General features: G+C 38.8%; 1 protein-coding gene across 1 annotated transcript; it reads right to left on the reverse strand.

The window, feature by feature from the left end:
- Nucleotides 1-1,175: 1,175 nt before the first annotated feature.
- Nucleotides 1,176-13,173, reverse strand: tubgcp2 (tubulin gamma complex component 2). The gene is made up of 18 exons (XM_072667702.1): nt 13,057-13,173; nt 12,424-12,590; nt 11,303-11,431; nt 11,025-11,201; nt 10,757-10,916; nt 9,984-10,191; nt 7,914-8,113; nt 7,190-7,379; nt 6,659-6,804; nt 6,353-6,533; nt 5,928-6,108; nt 5,520-5,692; nt 5,293-5,421; nt 4,442-4,562; nt 4,166-4,309; nt 3,054-3,176; nt 1,735-1,898; nt 1,176-1,612 (listed from the first exon to the last, which is right to left on the reverse strand). Exons 2-18 carry the CDS (start codon nt 12,571-12,573, stop codon nt 1,537-1,539), a joined length of 2,652 nt encoding a protein of 883 aa, XP_072523803.1. The 5' UTR covers nt 12,574-12,590; nt 13,057-13,173; the 3' UTR covers nt 1,176-1,536.
- Between the last annotated feature and the right edge of the window lie 7,546 nt (nt 13,174-20,719).

Here is a 20,719-nt window from a genome sequence, read left to right on the forward strand (position 1 = left end):
GGGCTAATGAACAGTTTCTACCCACAAGCCATCAGGTTCCTGAACAAGCTGTGAACCTTTCACCAACACCACTGCACTTGGAAACTTTATTATTAATACTCTATAGATCACTGCTATGGACAACATCACTAAATCATATTATACAACAGGAATAGACATAAACATACATATTTATATAGCTCCACTCTCTCTCAGACTATACCCATCTCATAAATGTACATATCAGAGACTTTCTACAGATCCCTCCCGTCTTTGTATATTCTGTATTTTGTGCATATTTTGTATTTATTTAATATAATTTTTATATAACTATTTTAATATGTTTAGTATGTATATAGTTTTGTCCTCCTGTAGAGCATCAACCTGAGCCTCACCACAAGCATTTCAATGCATAAATGTCCTGACAAGTTGTGCAGATGGCAAATAAACCTGAAACTTGAAACTTGCCAGCATGGCCAATTCACCTACCACGTGAGAGTGAAGAGCCCATGCAGATACTAAGACATGATGGACAAATCACAACAAAACAAACACAAATTATGTGTCCTGGCACTCCTTAACCCTTTGAGGCATGGTGTTTTCTTTAAGATTTGTTTTCTTTTCTTTTTTTTTTTTTTTTTTTACTTATTTGTGTTTAAACAGGAAACCTCTATATTGAAAGTTTTCTGGGCTGATATAGGGTAGTATACAGAAAATGATGACTGTAGTGTTTTCTCCAAAACTGGGTGTACATGGTAATTGAAGGAGCCTGATCCAAGCTTACTAGGTGGTCCAGGGAGGTTTTGCATGTATGCTCTTAGTTTGTAATCATAGATAAGCTGTAGAATGGGGATTTACAAAAATAACAATAAAACTAAATTAAGTAGTATGCATAAGACTAAAAATACAGTGGTTTTGTCTAGCAACCAGTGTGAATATATGTAAAGTAGTTCATTCATTGCGTTTAGCCTGAAACCAAAACATGGGAAAGCGGTAACAGACATTGCGAATATAACATTGAGTCTGGCCCTGCAAACACGAATGTATTGACTAGACCAGTGTTTTTGGTGTGTGATGGCTCCACATAAATCTGTTTTAGTTTAGTTCAGTTTAATTTGTCCTTATCTGTATCTGACATTTTAATAGAAATTATGTGTGTGTGTGTGTGTCTGAAAGGGTTTTAAAATTACAATTGATCAGATTTGAACCAAGGTTTATTGCACTTACATTTTAAGAGCAACAATACTTTGTACATAACCCTTAAATAATGACTTCATGAAAAACCAAACAAACACACATAATACAAACAGGGCTAAAGTCAACAACTGAGCATTTTTTGGAGAGAACTGCTTGCATATTACTGCTATATATTCTAGAGAAACACAAAATATGCATAAAAGCCAAGCAGCTGAGCAATTACTGTACAGTAAAAAAAAAAAAGCTTAATAACATTACACACACATTAATATTAGTTTATTAATAGGTACAGGTTATTAATCTTTAACATTACCATAACGATAACATCATGTGTCACAGACTTTATGAAAGTCCTCAGCACTACGCAGCAGCCTTTTGGCTCCTCTCAATAGCCATTCGCTCAAGTCGCTCAGTGTAGAATCCATTAAAGTCCAACCTGTGAAAATGGAAGATACTCGACTATGGCAGGTGACTTCAACTTAACAATGTGGTCGTGCAATATCTATATTCTAATAAAGCTACATATGCCCTTCCCATGCATGTTCAGGGCTTACCAACCTGTAAATGATGTTGATCATGCTGTGCTCACAGTCATTGGTGCTGTAGATGCTCAGCTTGTCCAGCAGATCAAGCAACAGTGTGCTGAAGTTACTGTCAAACTTACTGATTGTGCCCTCAAAGTTTGAGTCGGACTGCAGAGATTCCACATGCTCAGCTAAAAACTGCAATACAGGAGAAACAAAACAAAAAGCAGATATACGATAAAGGTAGTATTGAAACTTAATGGAATAGTTTGTTCCTCAATAAGTTAACATTGATTTATCTCTGACCCCAAATGCAGTACACCAGCCAAGACAATGTTTGGTATCAGACATGTGCTTTCTTTAAGTGTACAGCAGGAAGTGCTAGACTAATGTTGCTAACAAATACTAGGTTTTAACCTCATCTTTGTAAAACAAACCCACAACCATTTTATTTGCTTAAAACGTAAATTAAAAGCTACATAAACAGTTTTTAATGATTAAGTTAAACATTACTTTAAACATTTAGGTTACAATTGTAACAGGTTCTCTACATGGCTGCCCCATGATACAGGTCTGCGGAATAGTGTATTTTTGTTTTTATAGACTAAAGTAAGTCATACCAAGTTCTAAACGACACTGATTTGTCTGCACCAAACAAATAATGGTTTGAAATATTTTTTTGGTTATGTACCAAATGGTTATGCGGTTAGAGCTCCGGGTTATTGATGACCGGGTTCTGGGTTCGATACCTGTGCTCAGCAAGCTGCCACTGTTAGGGTTTTGCTCAAGGGCCCTTCACTCTCTCTGCTCCCCAGGCGTTGGAGTTGGCTGCCCACTGCTCTGGGTGTGTGTGTGTGTGTGTGTGTGTGTGTGTGTGTGTGTGTGTGTGTGTGTGTGTGTGTGTGCTCACTGCCCCTAGTTCACCAGTGTGTGTGTGTGTTCACTACCACAGATGGGTAAAATGCAGAGGACACATTTCGTTGTACATAGTAAAGTGATCGATACGTGCACCTTTAACCTTCACCTTTATTTACAGAGAGGATTCCAAGTTCAGTGTTTGTTAGCAACATTAGCTTGGCTTTCCCAGTCCTAAACTAAAGAAACACTCGGATATGAAATGTCTTGGCTGAACGAGCTGACGTAAGTAAAACGATGGATTATTGGATTTTTGAAGTAATAAAGATATCCTATTCCCAACTGGATACTAATGCAATATTAATGCTAAGTTTAGATATGTGCACTGACATGAATCATAAAATAATACAGCAGACTGAATTATTACCAGTCTCTTAAACCAGTCCTATGATGAATTTAAAATCATATCAAGTACAAAAAGCTGTATTAGCTCCTTACCTTGGAGGTAAGCCTCTTTTTTTCAGCCTCCTCAGTGCGTTCATTCCGCGTTGGAGGGCCATCCATGGTCCCATGTTCCAAACGGGTTATCTCACTGTCCATCCTCATGCTTTGAGTGAATCTCTACAACACCAAACATCATCGTGTTATACTAAATGATGAGTGTTTTCAGGGCGTGAACTATCATGTCTAATTTCTGTTCACATACTGATAAATGTTCCTAAGAGAATATGAGAACAGTAATGTTTACATGCACCTGCTTAAGCACATAAGCAGTTAGGCTGGGCCCCATTCTGCCCTACTGTAAAAGTGTGCAATATGCAAATTGGCCTAAAACCAAGCAGGAAATGTTTTGTTGTGTACTGTGATGATTATGGCCAATCGCGGATGTTCAGGATATTAAGCTATAGTCTTGTATAATTCCTTCCTTAAACCCACCTTTTCCATTAAAAGGGTCATAATTAGTTCCATTTGGGAACTCCCAAGCAATAGCTTTCAGCCCCTCATTACCATTTATGTATGTATGATGTAAAAGGCCACAGATTTATATACACTGTACAGATTTGTTTTTTAGAATATATAATAAATATAAGTTAATTATTTTTTCTTAGCATGTTTTTGAGAAATGTATTTATTTAGAATTAATTTAAGATAAAAAAAAGTTTCTAGACTTCAGATTTTTCCTCAAACTGATATAAAATATGCAATAACAATGATCTGTATGCATGTACACGTCTGTTATTTCTGTGCGTATGCAATCTGCTGATGCTGCGATACATCACATCTACACACTGCATGCTGTCCTCATGGTTTTGATTCAATCAAACTGATTGAGTGTTCCACTCAGGAGCAATCCTGGGGGCTTTACCTTAAGGGGCTGTATTGTCTGTAGTGCTGGTGGAGAAGTAAGCAGCTGAGCCCTGTATTTTCTATAATGACACTCCACAGCACTCTAAATGTGTTTGTTCTGAGAGTGAAAAGACGTGAGATGCATCACGTCTGTCATGTCTAAGACAAATAGCCAAGGGGGGAAAAAATCATGGGTCTCATGCAGGTAATCAAAAAAGCTGACAACTTTCACCTGTGCTCCTGGTTATTTTACATTTACTCACCTGCATACAGTTGGTGAACATGACACAAACAGACATGAGCTTTGAGAAGATCTTCAGGAGCTCAGGGTTAGTCAGCATGCAGTCTTTCAGACAGTTATCCAAGAAACTGGTGTGATGGCAAAGCACATCATCAATATTGGAGGCCTGCAAAGATGATGAAATGAGTGCGCTAATAGCATTTTGTTCTGGGAGAGGACTAAGGAACACAATGTTCATATAAACGGTCACAGTGCTTATCAAAATAAACAGATTTTAATATCTATGCTCTGGGCTCACTGATTTCAGGTTGTTTTCCATGATGTGCCATGTGGGCTCCATGACTTCAAACATCATGTAGTACTGGATGTTCTGCACAAAGTTCAACATGCGCTGCCTGAGAGCGAATGCACCAGCAAACCTACATTTCAGGGGTCGAAAAGAGATGGATACATATTTAGATCAGGAGACACACTGCTGGACATTTTATAAGCTTTAATTTTTTTTTGTTTCTGTAATAGACCTGCCCTTGTTGTTCTAGTGAGCTAAATGTGATAGACAAGGTGTTTCTAGTTGCCCAGGTATGCCCTGTTAGATCAACTGTCTAAACAATTAGCAGCTCTAAATGTGTACTCTAGGCTTAAGTTTAGGCAAATTTGAAGACTGAATTTACTGTTAAAAGGATAAACTAACATGAATATCAGAGAATTGTAAAGCTGAAACAAGAGGGAAAGTCTATCAGAGCCTTTAGACAAGCATTGGGAAGATGCATTCCAACTACTTAAAACATCCAAAATCAAAACAAAAACAGTGACATCCCCATCCTGTGGTTGGCTCTCACAAACCTTCATCTAAAGAGAACTTAAAGAAAGAAAAGACAGAGGCCATTCCACAAGACTACTAAAGTGATGGAAAGACTTAAGTATGGAGAAAGAATCATGATCATCTGTAAAGCATGGTGAAGGTAGTAGACCCTTTCCCTCTTGCTCTTTAGATCCCCTCATGCAGAGTTTGCACCCTTGCAGTTTAAAAAAAAGTGAGCAAGGAAAGTGAGAACCGTCTATTTTTTCACCACATTGTAGAACCCCCACTGTTACTCCCGAAGTAGGCCAGTTTTGATGACAACCCACCACTTGGCATTTTAATCTCACCACTTAGCAGAGTGCAAGGAGTACTGCTTGGCTGACTTGTTGCTAATCCAGAAATTGCACAGGAGTCTCTCGACATGCTTGCAATAAAACAAGTGTCTGAACAGCATCTGGTATCTTGTCAGTGCTTTCCTAGGGGAAAAGAAAGTCTCTCATCATGACAACACATTCAATTAGTATCTAACACAGAGCATGTAGTTGGATATCATGAATTACAACACTGTGTTTACCTATTGATTATAAGCGACAGTGGCCACTTGACAATGTAGTCAAAAGAGAAAGCCTCCAGGCCACTCAGAGCCACATCAGTGGGGTCAGCATTGATGATGGCCTTTTCCTGCTTAGTCTCTATGGCCAGCACCCGCAACAGCTGAGTAATGACATCGTGGGGCATCAGGTCGATCTGGAGAGCAACAGGAACAACAGGAACATGTCAGGGTATCATTACTTTGAACAGGTACCAAAATGGACTGTTAACCAGACTGTTAATGAGACTTGGTGAATTTCATATGCTGCCTCCATGAGCTATAAAGTCACCTTTATAGCTAATAGCTAATGATGCGTCAGGGAATATTAAATTTCCTCAATTGAATTTAGGTAGCTCTTTAGGCAGAGACGAATATCCTCGAGTAGTGTACCTTTAGATCATCCTTGAAGGGGTCCGTGTTGGCTGTGCTCATTCTAAGAGCCAGCTCCAGCAAAGCCTCTAGCCGTGGAGGAATGATGTCATCAACAGGTTTCTTCAGCTCCTCCTCGGTCAGATCCATGAAGTGCACAAAGAAGTCTCCCTTGTCCATTAAAAAGTAGTGCTTAATGGACCTAAAACACACACAGAAGAAAAAGTTGTGTTCAGTGCGTTCATTGATCTGAAACAACAGGGGGCGATTTCACAGGCGTAGATTAAGCCAAAGCCAAGGCTGAAAGGATTTTGAACAGTGATTCATCACTAGCACTGCAATTTAGTCCAAGACTACACTTAATCCACGCCACACAGAATTGGCTTTAGATGTGCTATTAATACATCAAGCTCATCTTTTTTTTTTTTTTTAAACAGACATTTTACCTTAGTCGTGACACCAGCTCCTTCTCCTCCATCAGAAAGTTCAGAAGGACCTTACTGGCATAGTTGTATGCTTTTTCAATTTGCTCCACATATGCTCTCTCTTTCAAAGTGTAAAGAACCTCCTTTGCGTCTGGACAGGTCACATCCCGTCCACATTCCCTCACAACATTCAAGTACTTCCCTGAAGAAGTGAAATGTCAAAAAGACAAATAAAGCCAAATTATACAGTTGAGATTCTACATACAATTGCTGAGAAAGAGTATATTTTCACCACAAGCTCATCCAAACTAAATGTTAAAGTCTTACCTGTGCTGAGTATTTTATCTGCCATTTTTTGGAGGAAAGATGGGATTTTGTGCTGCACAATGGTATATCTTTGATCCCAATATTTATCGTTATAGTCCTCCTGAATCTTCTCCTTCTGAAGCTCATGTTCCTCAACCATGAATTCACTACCAGAACAAGAAGATCTGATTAAACATTCACTCAAATCAAAGCATATTTTAGGCTAACCCTGCTAAACTAACTACTGGTGATCATATGGAACTGTTGAGAACACCACCAACCACAATTACATTGAGAAGCATTAATCTACACAAAAATAATAGTGCTAAAAAGGTTTTTTGAAGTGATGCCATAGAAAAAAAACAATGAAGAACTTTGTTGCTGAGAGATTGCTGAGAGTGTGTGGATAACCTGTAAACTGATTAAGACCTTTATATCCATTTCTTTTACAAAAAGAAAATGTTCTTTGTGAAACCAAAACTAGTTCTTCAATGGAATTAGAGAACATTAGGTAGCACCATCTGGATGAAAACAAATGAAGATTTTCTGTACCCATAAGGATCTTTGATGATTCCCCTGTAAATCCACTTCTCTAGTATTTCGAAGTATGGAACGCTGGCTGCTTTGGTGAGATAGAGGCACAGCTCTTGGGCCTGGCTGTCCCCTGTGTAATTAAAAGTGCGGTCATGAAGAAGACTTAAGGTGGAACCACCCATGCATTCTCCTTTCTCCACTGATGTAGCTGAGGAAAGACAGGAAAACAGACGGATTATTCGGATGTCAAACACATTAACATTAAAAACATTATTTGCTTAACCCATGATTTCGAAAAGCAACAGCTTCATATTCAGCATCTTATAAGCTCATTTTTAGAATGATGCAAAAATGTCATCATAAAGTTTGTGAACCTTTACCCTAACTATAATAAATGGATAAAGGAGGGCAGGGGATTAAGGATGACTCCTACTACTAAGCTATGCAACATATTTTGGTCCATTGTCATAAATACCAGTATATCAAAATGTCAAAAATATAATAGGCAAATCTGTTTGAGACTACTTTAAAGCTTACAGCAGGCCAATGTGCGATTTAGGCATGCAGCTTACAGAATGCTAGCTGGTGGTATTTAAGCTTTATCTACTTGTTCAGCCACACTTGAACTCAAATGGGGAAAAAACTGAACATCATCAGATGCCAAAAAATGTGAATTGTGCATTGTTGAATTTAAGTGGAAATTAGATTTTCACAGTATTACTGATTGCAAACACAGACATACCAATGGAGGCCAGGACCTCAATGGTGCGCATGGCGGGCTGAATGTAGAACCAGAGCTTCTGCAGGGAGAGCATGCCCTGTCTGTGCAGGTGTTCCAACTGGGTCACCAGAATAAGATATTCCTTCATCAAAGTCCTCATTGCAGAAGTGAGAGCATGGTTCACCTGACCATACTCAAAGGACGATTTCTCTTCAGTGAAGCTGGAAGGTCATTCGGAACATCATATTAGGCATGGTACAGAATAACAGAGCATGTCATGATGCATTAGAAACTTTTGAAGAGACATATGTAGGCAAATTGACATCTATGTAGTCCTAATATTACATCTTTATTTTTACACTAAAGCTACAAAAGCCACACCTTTTTTAACGAACTGATGAAGACTAATTGTCATATTACCCTCCACAACTGTGCGTATTATTTGACTCACAGCAGGGGAGGGTAATTTGACAATTAGTCTTCATCAGACTAATCTCTGAACAAATTAATTTGGTTAGCAAATTTTAAATGCACTACTGGTGCATCATGTCAGAGTTCTGTGGCAATGTCTTCTCATGTAAGCAATTTGGCCATATTGCCAAGATCAATGCTCACTTGTAGGCACCATAGTAGAGTGCAAAGAAAACTGTAGGTCTGAATCATTACACATTTACCTCAAACATTATGGAGTCAAGTCATTTCAAATAGCCCTGCTTTTGGGCTGTGACAATGTATGGGGAAAAAAGGAGAAATGCACAGCCAAAGTTTCCTAGTACTGTTTTAGTTATTTTAACTGTATGCTATACAGGGTCAGATGTGAGACAGGTCTATGTGATCTACAGTTTACTAATTTACTGCAGTTTGAATTGCGTGAGATAAGGCACACACACAAGTGAGTTTGCACTCACTTCTTAGCTACATGCTCTTTCATCTTGGCAATAAACAAATAAATAAATAAGAGCAATAGAATAATAGCGAAATAAAAATGAGAGATTCACCTACACCACTTTTTACTTTCCGATACCAGATATTCAAGTATCTGCCGATACAGAGTACCGATACAGACATCAACTGTAACTTAAATACTCGATCGATGCTAGAAATCCTGCTATTAATTAGTTTCACTTTTGATAGGTTGTACTTTGTTTTATCCCAAATAAGATATAATTAGCTTGAAAGAACAGCTTTTACTGGTTGAGTAACAGCACATTTGTGAAAAGTTTCAGTTACAAAAAAGAAAAATTGCCACAATGCAGAAACACGTGCAAGTAGGGAAGCACAATCTTGCTAAGCTGCTTAAACTCAACTTTAGGTTTCAGAACCAAAAACACAACATAAGAAAATGTTTCATGAAATGCCTGTCTAGTAGGGCGTCAGTAAGCTTCATGGTATTGGTGCTCTCTATTCGCGATACCAAGATTGTATGTAAGTGCCAGTACTGGCGCAGATACCGATACAGGATCTGTATTGTGCAACAAAAATAAAAATGAAAGGGTATAGTAGGGTCTAGTAGAGTTATTATTTGTGTACCTCAATACAGTAATTTAAACAAACAAAAATCCCTAAAAAAAAACAATTAAACACACAGTCGAGATGTTCTGATCCGATCCAGGCATATTTTAACAGACTGAGTATCAGCAGTTTTAGCCTGATATTTAGTTTTTATCGCTGCACCACAAAACTAAACTACAGGGGAAACACTCTGTGAACATTTTCCTGTGTTGAATTACACTGAATCACAGCATATTCAAAACCAGAAAACAGCAGGGTACTGCCTGCATATTACAGAAAAGTAAGATTGACCAGAAAATCATCAGTCATTTACATAAGTAGTCATTTTACAGCAACGAGTTTAATGGTAACTGGTAGCCAAATAAGGAGGGAGGGCAGAACCAATAGTATCACAAGATTTTAAACAGACAATAAAATGTCCATTAAACAAAAAGTAGCCTAAAAAAGGAAACATAATTTAGTTCTGAATCTACAGTCTCACATTATATACAAAACCTAAGGTATGATTAGGTCTGGAATGATTAGGTTGGGGGAACTGGATCAGGACATCCCTGTAGGTTAATGATCTCTTCTACTAACCGTGTGATAGTGGAGTAACAGGATGCCACTGGTAATATCCGGCTTACTAGTTCCTTAATAGACATGTCCAGAGAGGGGTCCACTATAAAGGAGCGACTCTGTCTGCCAAGCACAGGCTGGGCTGTGATGTCTCTTCCATCCACACCAATGAGTACATACAGCAGGTCTTCAACCAGAGCCTGCTCCTGAACTGGCAGCGGCATTGTTCCTGTAAACACAGCAAAACTATACACTCAATTTCTGTATTGTACAGAATAAAGTATGTAATTGAAAGATCAGATTATTTATTTTTATTGTTTAATGAACAACCATCTTTAGGCCAAATTTAGAAAAGTGGTATTTTGTCACACATATAATCAGGTATTTAGACCCTGGAAGACTGAACAACAACCATAAGGCAAACAGTGTTTGTTTACTAAGTTAATAATTAATGATCAAATTTTTGTCTCTTAGAATGTTAAATATTAAGTGAGATAAAATGTGAACATATCATGAACCTACTTAAAAAGGGAGAACAACTAAGGTTGTTGTAGACTGCAAAAGTATTGTCTCTGACATAAGTTCTTTACATTTTAGCATTCACCTTCATACACCATGCTCCTATGCTCAGAGGGTGAGGGCTAGCATATGCTTCCACTGAAAGCATGTAAACTCTCTTGGTCTACCAGCCATGGTTAGGGGCGAAAGGATGTTTTTTTTTTTTTTTTTGTTGGTTTTTTTCCCGAACCAGTTGTCAGTGCACTGTACTAAGCACTTAAAACTCATGAGCTTACCAATTGCGACAACTGGATCCCCCATTGGTGTAGGACTGGTTATAAAATCTCCAATCAGTGCAGGTCTGTCATACACCCAGTTTGGAAACACAGGGATCGGCTGAGTGGGATTCTTCTTGTTGTGTCTGTCTCTCAGCATCTTACGAATGACTTCGGCAGACTGTAAAACACACAACTGCAATGTCAGACTGAGCAGTCGAACCAGTCGAATTTAGATACTGCCACAACGTTTTATTTAGGGATGATTAAATGTTAAATAATTCAATACTTGTGGAACGTTGGTGCTGGCTGTGACATTCCCAAGCTTTTTGCGCAGTTCCTCCAGCTCCTGCATTGACATCTTGGTACTGGTTGTGGGAATACTGAAGGAGGTTGTGCTGCCTGATGCTGCATTTGCAGACATCTCCGATCTCTCCTTGGCATTTTGTTGCAGACATTTCAGGGTCTGGGAACAAAAAACATCAGTCAGGATGGTAGCAAGAAAGTAATTATCCACATGTGTAAATAAATGACAATCTCATGAAAAAATGCATTCATTAAAGGTACCTCTTTATCTTCAGTGAGCTTCGAAAGAAGGTATATCAGGGGATCTAAGTTGCGTGCATTTTTTGACTTCAGTTCCTCATATTTCCTCAAAAAGTCCTCAGGTGTTTTGGAGTGCTCTGCAATTTTAACCTGTAAAAGAATTTTGACAGCAGCACAATATCTTCATCATCACTGCTCTTTAGGCTTCTGCAGTATTGATTGAGAACCCTAACAATGTTTACAGGGAGGATCTTGACCAAACACAGTCTCAGGGAAGTCTTTGTACAGAGGTTTTGAATAAACAAGGAATTTATGGAAGCCATACATAAACAAATATTTTTCAAACAATGACACAGGTCAATCTTAAACCATAATCACACTGATTTGCCAATGTTCATATACACTTATATATCAACTGCAACCTGCAGCAATGCACAATACTTCTCAACACATATGATGCCCATATTGCACATAACTACGGCAAGAAACCATTTTTGCCACAACAATACAAACACTTTGACTTCAACATCAATTCCTGAATATTTCTTAATTAAAAACCAAAACACAAATGTGGTTTACACAAGATGTGTGAGGTGCTAAAAAAGTATATTTACTATAAGCAAATTGTTTTATTTTTTAATGAAGAGGAGAATCTGTAATCAAGGATGTTGTGCAGGGTAATCCAGTCAGTTTTACAGTGGTAGTGCTTATAGTAGTTCTTCTGAAAATTCACAGAGGAGACATAGGGCTAACTTTTACTGAATCTAAATTAATAACAATAATAGGTGGTACAGCGGGAGCTACTGTTGACACACATGCAATTTAATTCTTGGTATACAGCTGGGAAAATGTAGCTTTAATGAGGTAACCATTCAATCAAACCTGGTGTACCTCAGTTTCTGAATAACAACAATAAATAGGAGTCTAATTTTGTGCTGCTTACATGAAATACCAACTCACTTCATAGTAATTAGCTAAAGGAATGAAAAGATGGTTTATATAGCTACATAGTCACATCATTCCGCAGATAGATTAAGTGTTTATCCACCGACAACTTCATCCCTCCATCCCTCAGAATAACAGACCTTTATTTTTAATTTAGTCACAGTTTATCTTGTTTTATTCAATATTCCCATCCCTACCTTCGCACTGTGTGCAGACACTGTAGTGGTGACATACGGAGTCCTGTTCTTCTGCAGTAAATCAATATAGACCTCGGCCCCATCTCCTCCTCGGACATGAAGGAGGCTGAGCAACTCGTTGACATCGTGATGGATCCTAAACTCACTCATGGCTTCACATCAAACGCCTGCAATAAAATAAAAACACTATTTTTCGCGTGTTTTTATTAGCAGCTATTACAGGACAGCTCTCTAAGGCTACAGAAGATGGCGCATCAGTGAACATACAACCACCCAAATTCACTAGAAAACAGACATAGACAGAGGTGCTCAACCCTAACATTAGTTGCAGCTATCTACCTATCTATCTACCTATCTATCTACCTATCTATCTATCTAGTCAACAAACACAGCGAATGCAGCCGAGCTCTCATTTCTCTCATTTACTGCAGGTCCTCTACTAGCTAGCTCGCTAGCTGGATACCTAACACTAGCATTAGCTCGCTAGCTGATGCTAACATCAGTGAAGGCAGCGGTTCTTCTTTGAACGTAAACCATTACTACTGAATAAAAACGGGTCTTACTCAGCTATCTAAAATAATCTAAACACCCAATACATCCGAAATAACCGCCAGGAAAACTAGGTAACGTTACCACAATTGCAGAAGCTTGCAGCTAACGCGTAAACGACAGTGGCATTGCTAACATTAAGGCAGGGACTTTTATTATCTTCTGTTCGAAGGACCGCCAAAACGGACCACCGTTACAAAATAAGAGTAGCGCTTCCCCCGCTGCTGGGCTACAGAATGTGCTCCGTGCAGCTGGGAAAATGATAAACAGATGAGTGGGAAAGCGAGGCCAAATGAGGAGATGAGGCTGTAATGGATTAAGTAATTACATTTGCAATGGACAGATAATAAAATGAAGTTATTACATAAGCAGGGCTCCCCAGAGAGCTACTCTTTTAATATCACAATTTTTTCCTTCATTTTTTAAATATCATACATTATAACACGTTCATTGGTGATTGTGTAAGTTGCTTATAAATTCTGAAAAATATTTTATAATTATTCAGCAATTTATTTAAAAGTAAAGACGTAATTGTTTATCTGGTCTGCAGCCTGTAGTTGCAGGAAAGATGAAGATGAATAGTGCTGGGCTTTATCTAGGCCTGCCACAGTAATCTGCAGTTAAAGTCTACATACTGCTAATGATGCTTCTGATTCATGTGGTGATATCTGCCATTAGAACATGCTAATGACGTTTACTTACTTCTTGAATGAATGTGGCCCTCTGTGAATGTGTGTCTCGACTGCAGCCGGCATCAGTTTCTGCATGTTTGTGGATCTTTCCGTCTTCAGTTTTGTCTTCAGTAAGTGAGGCACAGCTCAGTGGGTTGAGGGTCAGGTGACTGTTTAATTTCCTTGCCTTATGAAGCTCTTGGGTTGCGTATGTGTTGTATATTTTAGGACATTATTTATCTGTACCAGCACCAGGCCGATCAGCACAAACCAGCTTAGACTACCATGACATTTATGTTGGTCTGTGCTGTTTTCAGAAGGTACAGCCAGGCTATCTTTGCCTTCTCGGTCACATCTATAACAACATGCTCATGCTAAGATGTAAAAGTATTAAAAAACATATAAGCTTAATTGAAAATATGAGCAAAGGCATCCCATTTTACTGTCATAAACATAAACAAGCATACATACATGGCCTGTACATTTTCTAAGTCTTGCAGTGATGATTTTGTTATATTGGCACCTTGATCAATTAAGAAAAATAAAAATTAACAAACAAACAAATAAAATAAAATAAAAGCAAAAACATTTTGGGGACTATTTTGCCTCATAGCACTGCATTTACAGCTGTATTTTATTTGTTTTAGGCCAAAACCTTCTCTGAAAACCATCAGTAAACAATATCATGAGCAACCTATTCTTAACCATTTCATGTAGTAACTTTCTGTGATGGAGATTCGTTGTGATGTAGAGGTGTTAAACTCTACACCTGCCTGGTTCCATTCACCACCGCTGTGACGGTTCTAGCCTGGGGGCGTTTTTCTAGCTTAAACCACTCTGAATGACTTTGAATGCATCTTAAGCGTCTTAAAGCAGCAGTATGCGAGAACTGGTATTTCTTGCTCCTGGGCTCCCCCTACAGTCGGCAAGGGAATTTGTCCTTTTAGCCACTGCGCTTACACATGCACTTCTGGACAAGCTGAAAGATACAGAACTATAAAGGTGAAAATGAAAGAACCATGCTGACAGAGGTGGTCAGCTGCGTGCCAAGCCCAAAGTAGCAACTTTAGAGGCGCTACTTTCCCTATTACTGGTCACTAGTCATTAAATCTCATTAGAAATAAAATAAAACTGTCTTTTAGCTATGAACTCTATACTGTGAGCTCTCTTTCTGCTATATCTGTCCATATGCTGTGCAGATGTTACGACTGAAATGCAAACTGCTTGCGCTTCCTGGCTGACAGGTACATCCATCCCAAGTGACTGATTAACATCTTGATTGTCTGATGTTGAATGCAGCTCCCAGGTGTGATGATGATGAAGGCATTTCCAAAGTCATTTAAAAGCAGGCGACTGGTAGATAATAAAGCAGCGTCCACCGTCGCACAGTCCACCTTCCACCATGTTTTACGCTCTCGGGACAATGTGAATGAAGTGTGTTGTTGGGGGTACATTTGTGTTCAGGCTCTCATGTCATTGTGAGCTGCAGCGTCGAACTGTATGTCAGTGCTGAGCTGTGAATAGAGCGCAGTCTAATATCTGTCCCACAGCACAATGCATCACACTACCTCCAGGGACGCTTCTCAGCAGGATTAATGACTCACCGCCAGCATTACTGAGAAAAAAAGGAAGAAAATGAAGTGCCATCTCACCAATCCATTCCACGTCCCACATGTGCGACGCCCCTAAATGAGCTGATCTAGTCAGACCCCACTATGAATTATGCTTTAAAAACAAAGACAATGCTGGAAGAATAGAGCTGGCTTTGTTGTGCATCAGTATCACTGTCGGCAGTCAAGAACATTTTATACTAGGCTGCCATTCAAGAAAGAAAATCAGCACCCTTAAGCTCAACTACAGTTTGCAGCTGACCACATGGACAAAGAAAAAGCTTTCTGGTGGAAGGTTATATGGTTAGATGTGACAAAGACTGTGTACCAACTGTTAAGCATGGTTGTGGTAGCATTATGCTCTGGGGCTGTTTTGCTGCCAGTGGAACTGGTAAGTCCTGAACTCAGTCCTTTTAAAACTACAAAAGGACAAAAGTATTAGGACACTCCTTTTATTTGTTGAATTCAGGTGTTTGATTCAGTCCTATTGCCACAGGTGTGGTTCTATTAAGAGCTCACTGAATTCCAGCATAGCACTGGAACAGGAGACCACTGTTGCACACGACAGCTTATTAAATTTCTTCCCTCCTAGATATTCCACCATTAACTGTGAGCAATATTACTGAAAAGTTGAAGCGTTTAGGAATCATGGCAACTCAGCCATGAAGTGACCATGTAAAGTTACAGAGTGGGATCGCAAGGGTCGCAGAATGCTGAGGTGCATAAAAACTCTCCAAAGTTCTGCTGAGTCAATAACTGCTGAGTTCCAAACCTGCTGTTAGAGCTGCAAAGAGGGGGATGAACTCCATGTTAATGCCTATGGATTTAGAATGGGATGCCATAAAAGCTGTAAGTATAATGTGTAGGTGTCTCAATACTTTTGTCCAGATAGTGTATGTGTAACCTTAATTAAACTCCACCAGTTCTGCCAAGAGAAGTGGTCAAATATCCAACCAGACATCTGATTAAGTATCCAAGTGTTAGGTGTGCTGTATGTACACAATGTGTCCAAAAGTTTGTAGACACCAGCTCCCCCAGAGGTGCTTTTGAAATTAAGGGTAATAACAGGCTGTTACTTTCCCTTTGCTACAGTAACAACCTCTTTTGCAAAGATTTTGGAACATTGTCATAAGGATTTGATGGCTTTCGGCCATGGGAGCATTAGTGGGGTTAGGTACTAATAATGCATGATTGGTTATAGATAAAAAATGCCACTCACAGAGAAGAGCCACTTCTAGAGAATTCAGTTTCAATGACTTTATACCCCTCTATCTACCGGATGGTATTGGGCATGGTGACTTTAGAGCCATGCGAGGCTAAAATACCTGTTATATTGGCACTGCTTTTATGTGCCGATTAAAAACAAGCTGTGCATGCGCAACTAAATGCCGGTGTCAATAATGGGTGTACTGTAAAGAACCATAAAGTAACTCTCTCAGTAAAAGGAGTGTCTGGATACCTCTGTATGTATAGTGTATATTTTTGACCCTGTGTTGATTTCAGAAAACAAAAAAATGTATTCTTTAATATGCTTTTTAACATTCCTTTTTTTCTTCTTTTAAATAGGTATGGTGTAAGAAAAAAAAAACCCTAAAGAAATTACTGAAAGTCCAATATTGCCAGTTAGACATTAGTTTTCACTTTAATGTCTATCAAGAAATGTCTAATTCACTTTTCTAACCATGGAGTTTCCAGTAAAATACCTAAAAAAGAAGACACTTTAAAGGAAGCTTTAGCAGAGAACAGACATTCATCAGGTTAAAATTACAGTATCTGGCTGTGAGCAGTGGGGTTGGAGGAGGGATGGAGTCTGCAGAGTGTCAGAAAACCCCATCACTCATCACAGTATTACTACAGAGAAGGCCCAAGATTGACGATGCAGGAAATGAATGCCCTGCAAAGACTGCTAATGCCATGAAATTTTTACATAAGCTTCTTGAAAGTTGATACTCAGCCACACTATGTTAACAGTGCCATATTCTGTGGTCTTTCATTTCGTTGTCAAGGCTTTGCGTTTGAACCCACTTGACATTGAGTCATTGAGCAGAGATGCAAGAAACAGGACTGAGGAAAATGCTTGCTCGATGCCATTAGGTTGCATAGCAGCTAACCTTGTTGTTAGCTCTAACCTTCATCACATCCTAGATGTCATTAAGGAGGTACTTATAATGCACTTGTACTGGTTTCATGATTCTGTAGATGTTAAGCATTGAAGTATTTGCTTGACCTACCTAATCAGAAACACCTACATATGTACTTACAAATAATTGCTATCTCCATTTTTTGTTTTTGCCACTTTTTGACATTATGTGAATCTGGCAATTGTTCTTTACATTGTGCACATTGTGTTTATACTAGTTTATACTTTATCCAAGTAAGGAGACTACTTTATCCAAATAACCATCAAACACTCTCAGGAAGAAGGGCTCAATACAGCACTGCAAAAAGTGCTGTCCTGAACCATCAATGCACAACACACTGCTCGGCATAACAAAGAACCCTTAAACCAGGATAAGAACCATTTAAGCATATTAGTGGTCCTTTGAGCTTCCATGGTTATATAGAGAAAAAAACATTGGCATTACTAAAGAACCTTGAAGAACCCTCCTTTTGAGAGCATTGGAGGTAGTGAACTCAATGAAAACAGCCCACCAAACCAAGATATACAGCTGACAGTTGTCTTGTGGTGAAACCTGACCACTAATGAGGGGTCTTAGAGGACAACTCTAACTGTACAGCAGCAAGGTTGGGGTTTGGTAATCAAGGAATTAGAAAGGCTAAAAGCACTGCAGTGCTGCTTAATGTGATGGAGTTGTGCTAGGGATGCACTCTGGAGTCCACTACCAGGCCAGTGTCACTACTGTACTGGGAATGGTACCTGCAAATCACATCTCTATGTGGTAGCTGCGGCTGTGCTTTTTTCTTTTGTCTTTACCTTTTATTCTCTTTTATTTTCTTTAGTGTCTGGTGTTTGGTCTCCGATAAAGCAAAAAGCCACTGGTAAGTTGGATTGCCCAGGGCGTAGGTGAGGAAGCTAAACCATAAGTCTAATGTGTGAAGTGTGGTTTGACGGTCATTTCAGGCACTAAAATCCTTAACAAATAAAGAGTCAACTTTCCAGCGTCACAAACTGAGAAATAATAGAAAAAGGAACAGGTTTTTACTGAGGACTGTCATGCCTTCTAGTTATAAACAGCGGAGGTGGAAAAGGTTGAGAACCCATGCCTTAACCCACATCCTGAGCTAAGTGCACAAACAGTATAAGGGTACTGCTTAGGGGTCCTGTGGAATGGAATACAGCTCTGGTTTGTCTTATTTATCTTACTTCAATAAGATAAATCATGTTTGTAGTTCATGAAATTTCAATTTTGTTATTTTATTAATGATATTTATTTATTTTACATGGACAATGCTTACTGGTCAACAGGCAAATAACTGTAAATAATTTAGAGGTAGCCCTATATGCTAATATATGCTATCACAGCTTTCACTATATCACTAAAATATGCTAATTATTTTGTCACTGATAAAACACTATATGGCATAAAGCTATAGAGCATAAAGAGCATAAATATAGAGCATAAAGCACACAGCACCAAGGATAAATCTGGAACCAAATGAAGGTCTAGCTCATAATATATTTTTTCAAAAACAGTTTTGTTTAATTTGCATCTGTTTTTAATGATTTATTGTGTTTTAAAAGCAAAAGAATTCATAGTGCTCTGATACACAGAGTGTATAATGTGATTACGCGCCTAAACATTTGCACAGATCTATGTACCATCTCTTAAAAGTACATCTAGTACATTAACGAATTTATCGCTAATGTGCTCAAGCCTGAACAAGTGCGTCTCACACAGCATTGAAAAACAAAGCTTTTGACCATAAGCCTTCCTTTAGAACTTAATCATAAGCAGCCTGAAGTGCTGAATGAAAGAATAAAGGATGCCATGGAACATTGTGTGCATTTCACATTAAAGACAGAGCAGATCACTCCTGTAGTTCGTAATTACCTTCATCGATGCTCGCAGTGAGGATGGCATTACAGTGCCTATGAGTCAAACCTAAGAGCCTGCTGCGCACAGTGTGAGAAAGGGAATAAGAATATAATGAGAAACGCAAACATGGCGTCGTACGTCAGTCTGTCTGCACCGCCAAGCCCAAATAAGGAACTGCTAAGCATGTTTCATCTCTAGGAAAAATAAATGCTATTTCTAAAAACCTTATACACTCAGCACTTTATTATTAAGACTATATTAATACTGGGGAGGGTCTTTGCTACAGACTTTGGGCACAGAGAAGCTACCAGCTGTAGTCAATCATGATCACTAACAGTTAAGGAGTTAAGGGGCCTTGATCTTGTCAAATTAAAAGACAGCACCACTGAATTAATTACATAAGTGGGTGTGTGTATACTTTTAAACCATGTATGTATATTTTGACTCTGTCTTGATTTTAGAAAAACCCAACAAATTAAATTAATATGCATCAAATTCTGATTTGTATTCTATTATGTATGTTGTTACTCATTCTGCCTTAGAAAAAGAATAGTTCAAAGAAATCACTGAAAACCCAATATTACCATGACATTCATCACATCTGTATATTATTGTTTTATTTTTATCATTATCTTGTATGTTGCCAGTTAAGAGTCACTCTTTCAGTAAAGAGACCTGGCACAGAACTGCTGCCACTGTTTACCATTTCTAATAACTGACAGAAATCCACTGTTTAAGATACAGCCCAGCTAACATGTGCATGTAAGGCCTGTATGGGTAGCCCAACTTGGAACCAGAAAGCTCTGTCCTCGGGTTCACATTGACCCCACATATGGGTGCCCACCAGGGTCAGTGATAGGACCAGGAGGGGTTAAACATGGGTCCCATCTCAAGTCAAGTCAAGTCAAGTGGGTTTTATTGTCATTTCAACTACATACAGAGTACACAGTGAAACGAAACACCGTTCCTCCAGGACCATGGTGCAACATAGACAGTGCATACAAAACACAAGTGCAACACAATACAAGTGCGGACAGACAACACAACATAGTACAGACAGAGAATAATAAATAATTGGCGGTAGTGTGCAAATTATGCAGTGTGTAATAAATATTGAGTCCAGCGAGGTAGTAAAGTTATTAGTGCAAATGCTTTGTGCAAAAAAATGCTTACCATTTCATCTGGGGTAAATGGTTGAAGAAAGAGAGAGAGAGAGAGAGAGAGAGAGAGAGAGAGAGAGAGAGAGAGAGTGCATGTAACAGAAAAGACATCAGTTCAGAAGTTGAGTTGAGTCTGGGTTGTATGCTGCATATGGGACCTAGATGAGACCCATGTATAATTAAGGTGGGCTGTAACTATAAGGGCCCACTCAAAGTCCACGTTTCACCCACATGAGCCACACATGAGCTGCGAGTATTCACAGTGAGTAATGCATCTATCAGTTAAAATAAAAAAAAATACAGGCATG

Source organism: Salminus brasiliensis, chromosome 22, assembly GCF_030463535.1.
Source record: "Salminus brasiliensis chromosome 22, fSalBra1.hap2, whole genome shotgun sequence".
Taxonomy (NCBI): Eukaryota; Metazoa; Chordata; class Actinopteri; order Characiformes; family Bryconidae; genus Salminus; species Salminus brasiliensis.

Coding starts and splice junctions, on each gene's coding strand:
- tubgcp2 (XM_072667702.1), bottom strand. CDS start 12,573: ATGAGTGAGTTTAGGATCCATCACGATGTCAACGAGTTGCTCAGCCTC. Junction 7,380..7,913: donor TGAGGTCCTGGCCTCCATTG/GTATGTCTGTGT, acceptor GTCTTTCCTCAG/CTACATCAGTGGAGAAAGGA. Junction 5,693..5,927: donor CCTTCAAGGATGATCTAAAG/GTACACTACTCG, acceptor GTTGCTCTCCAG/ATCGACCTGATGCCCCACGA.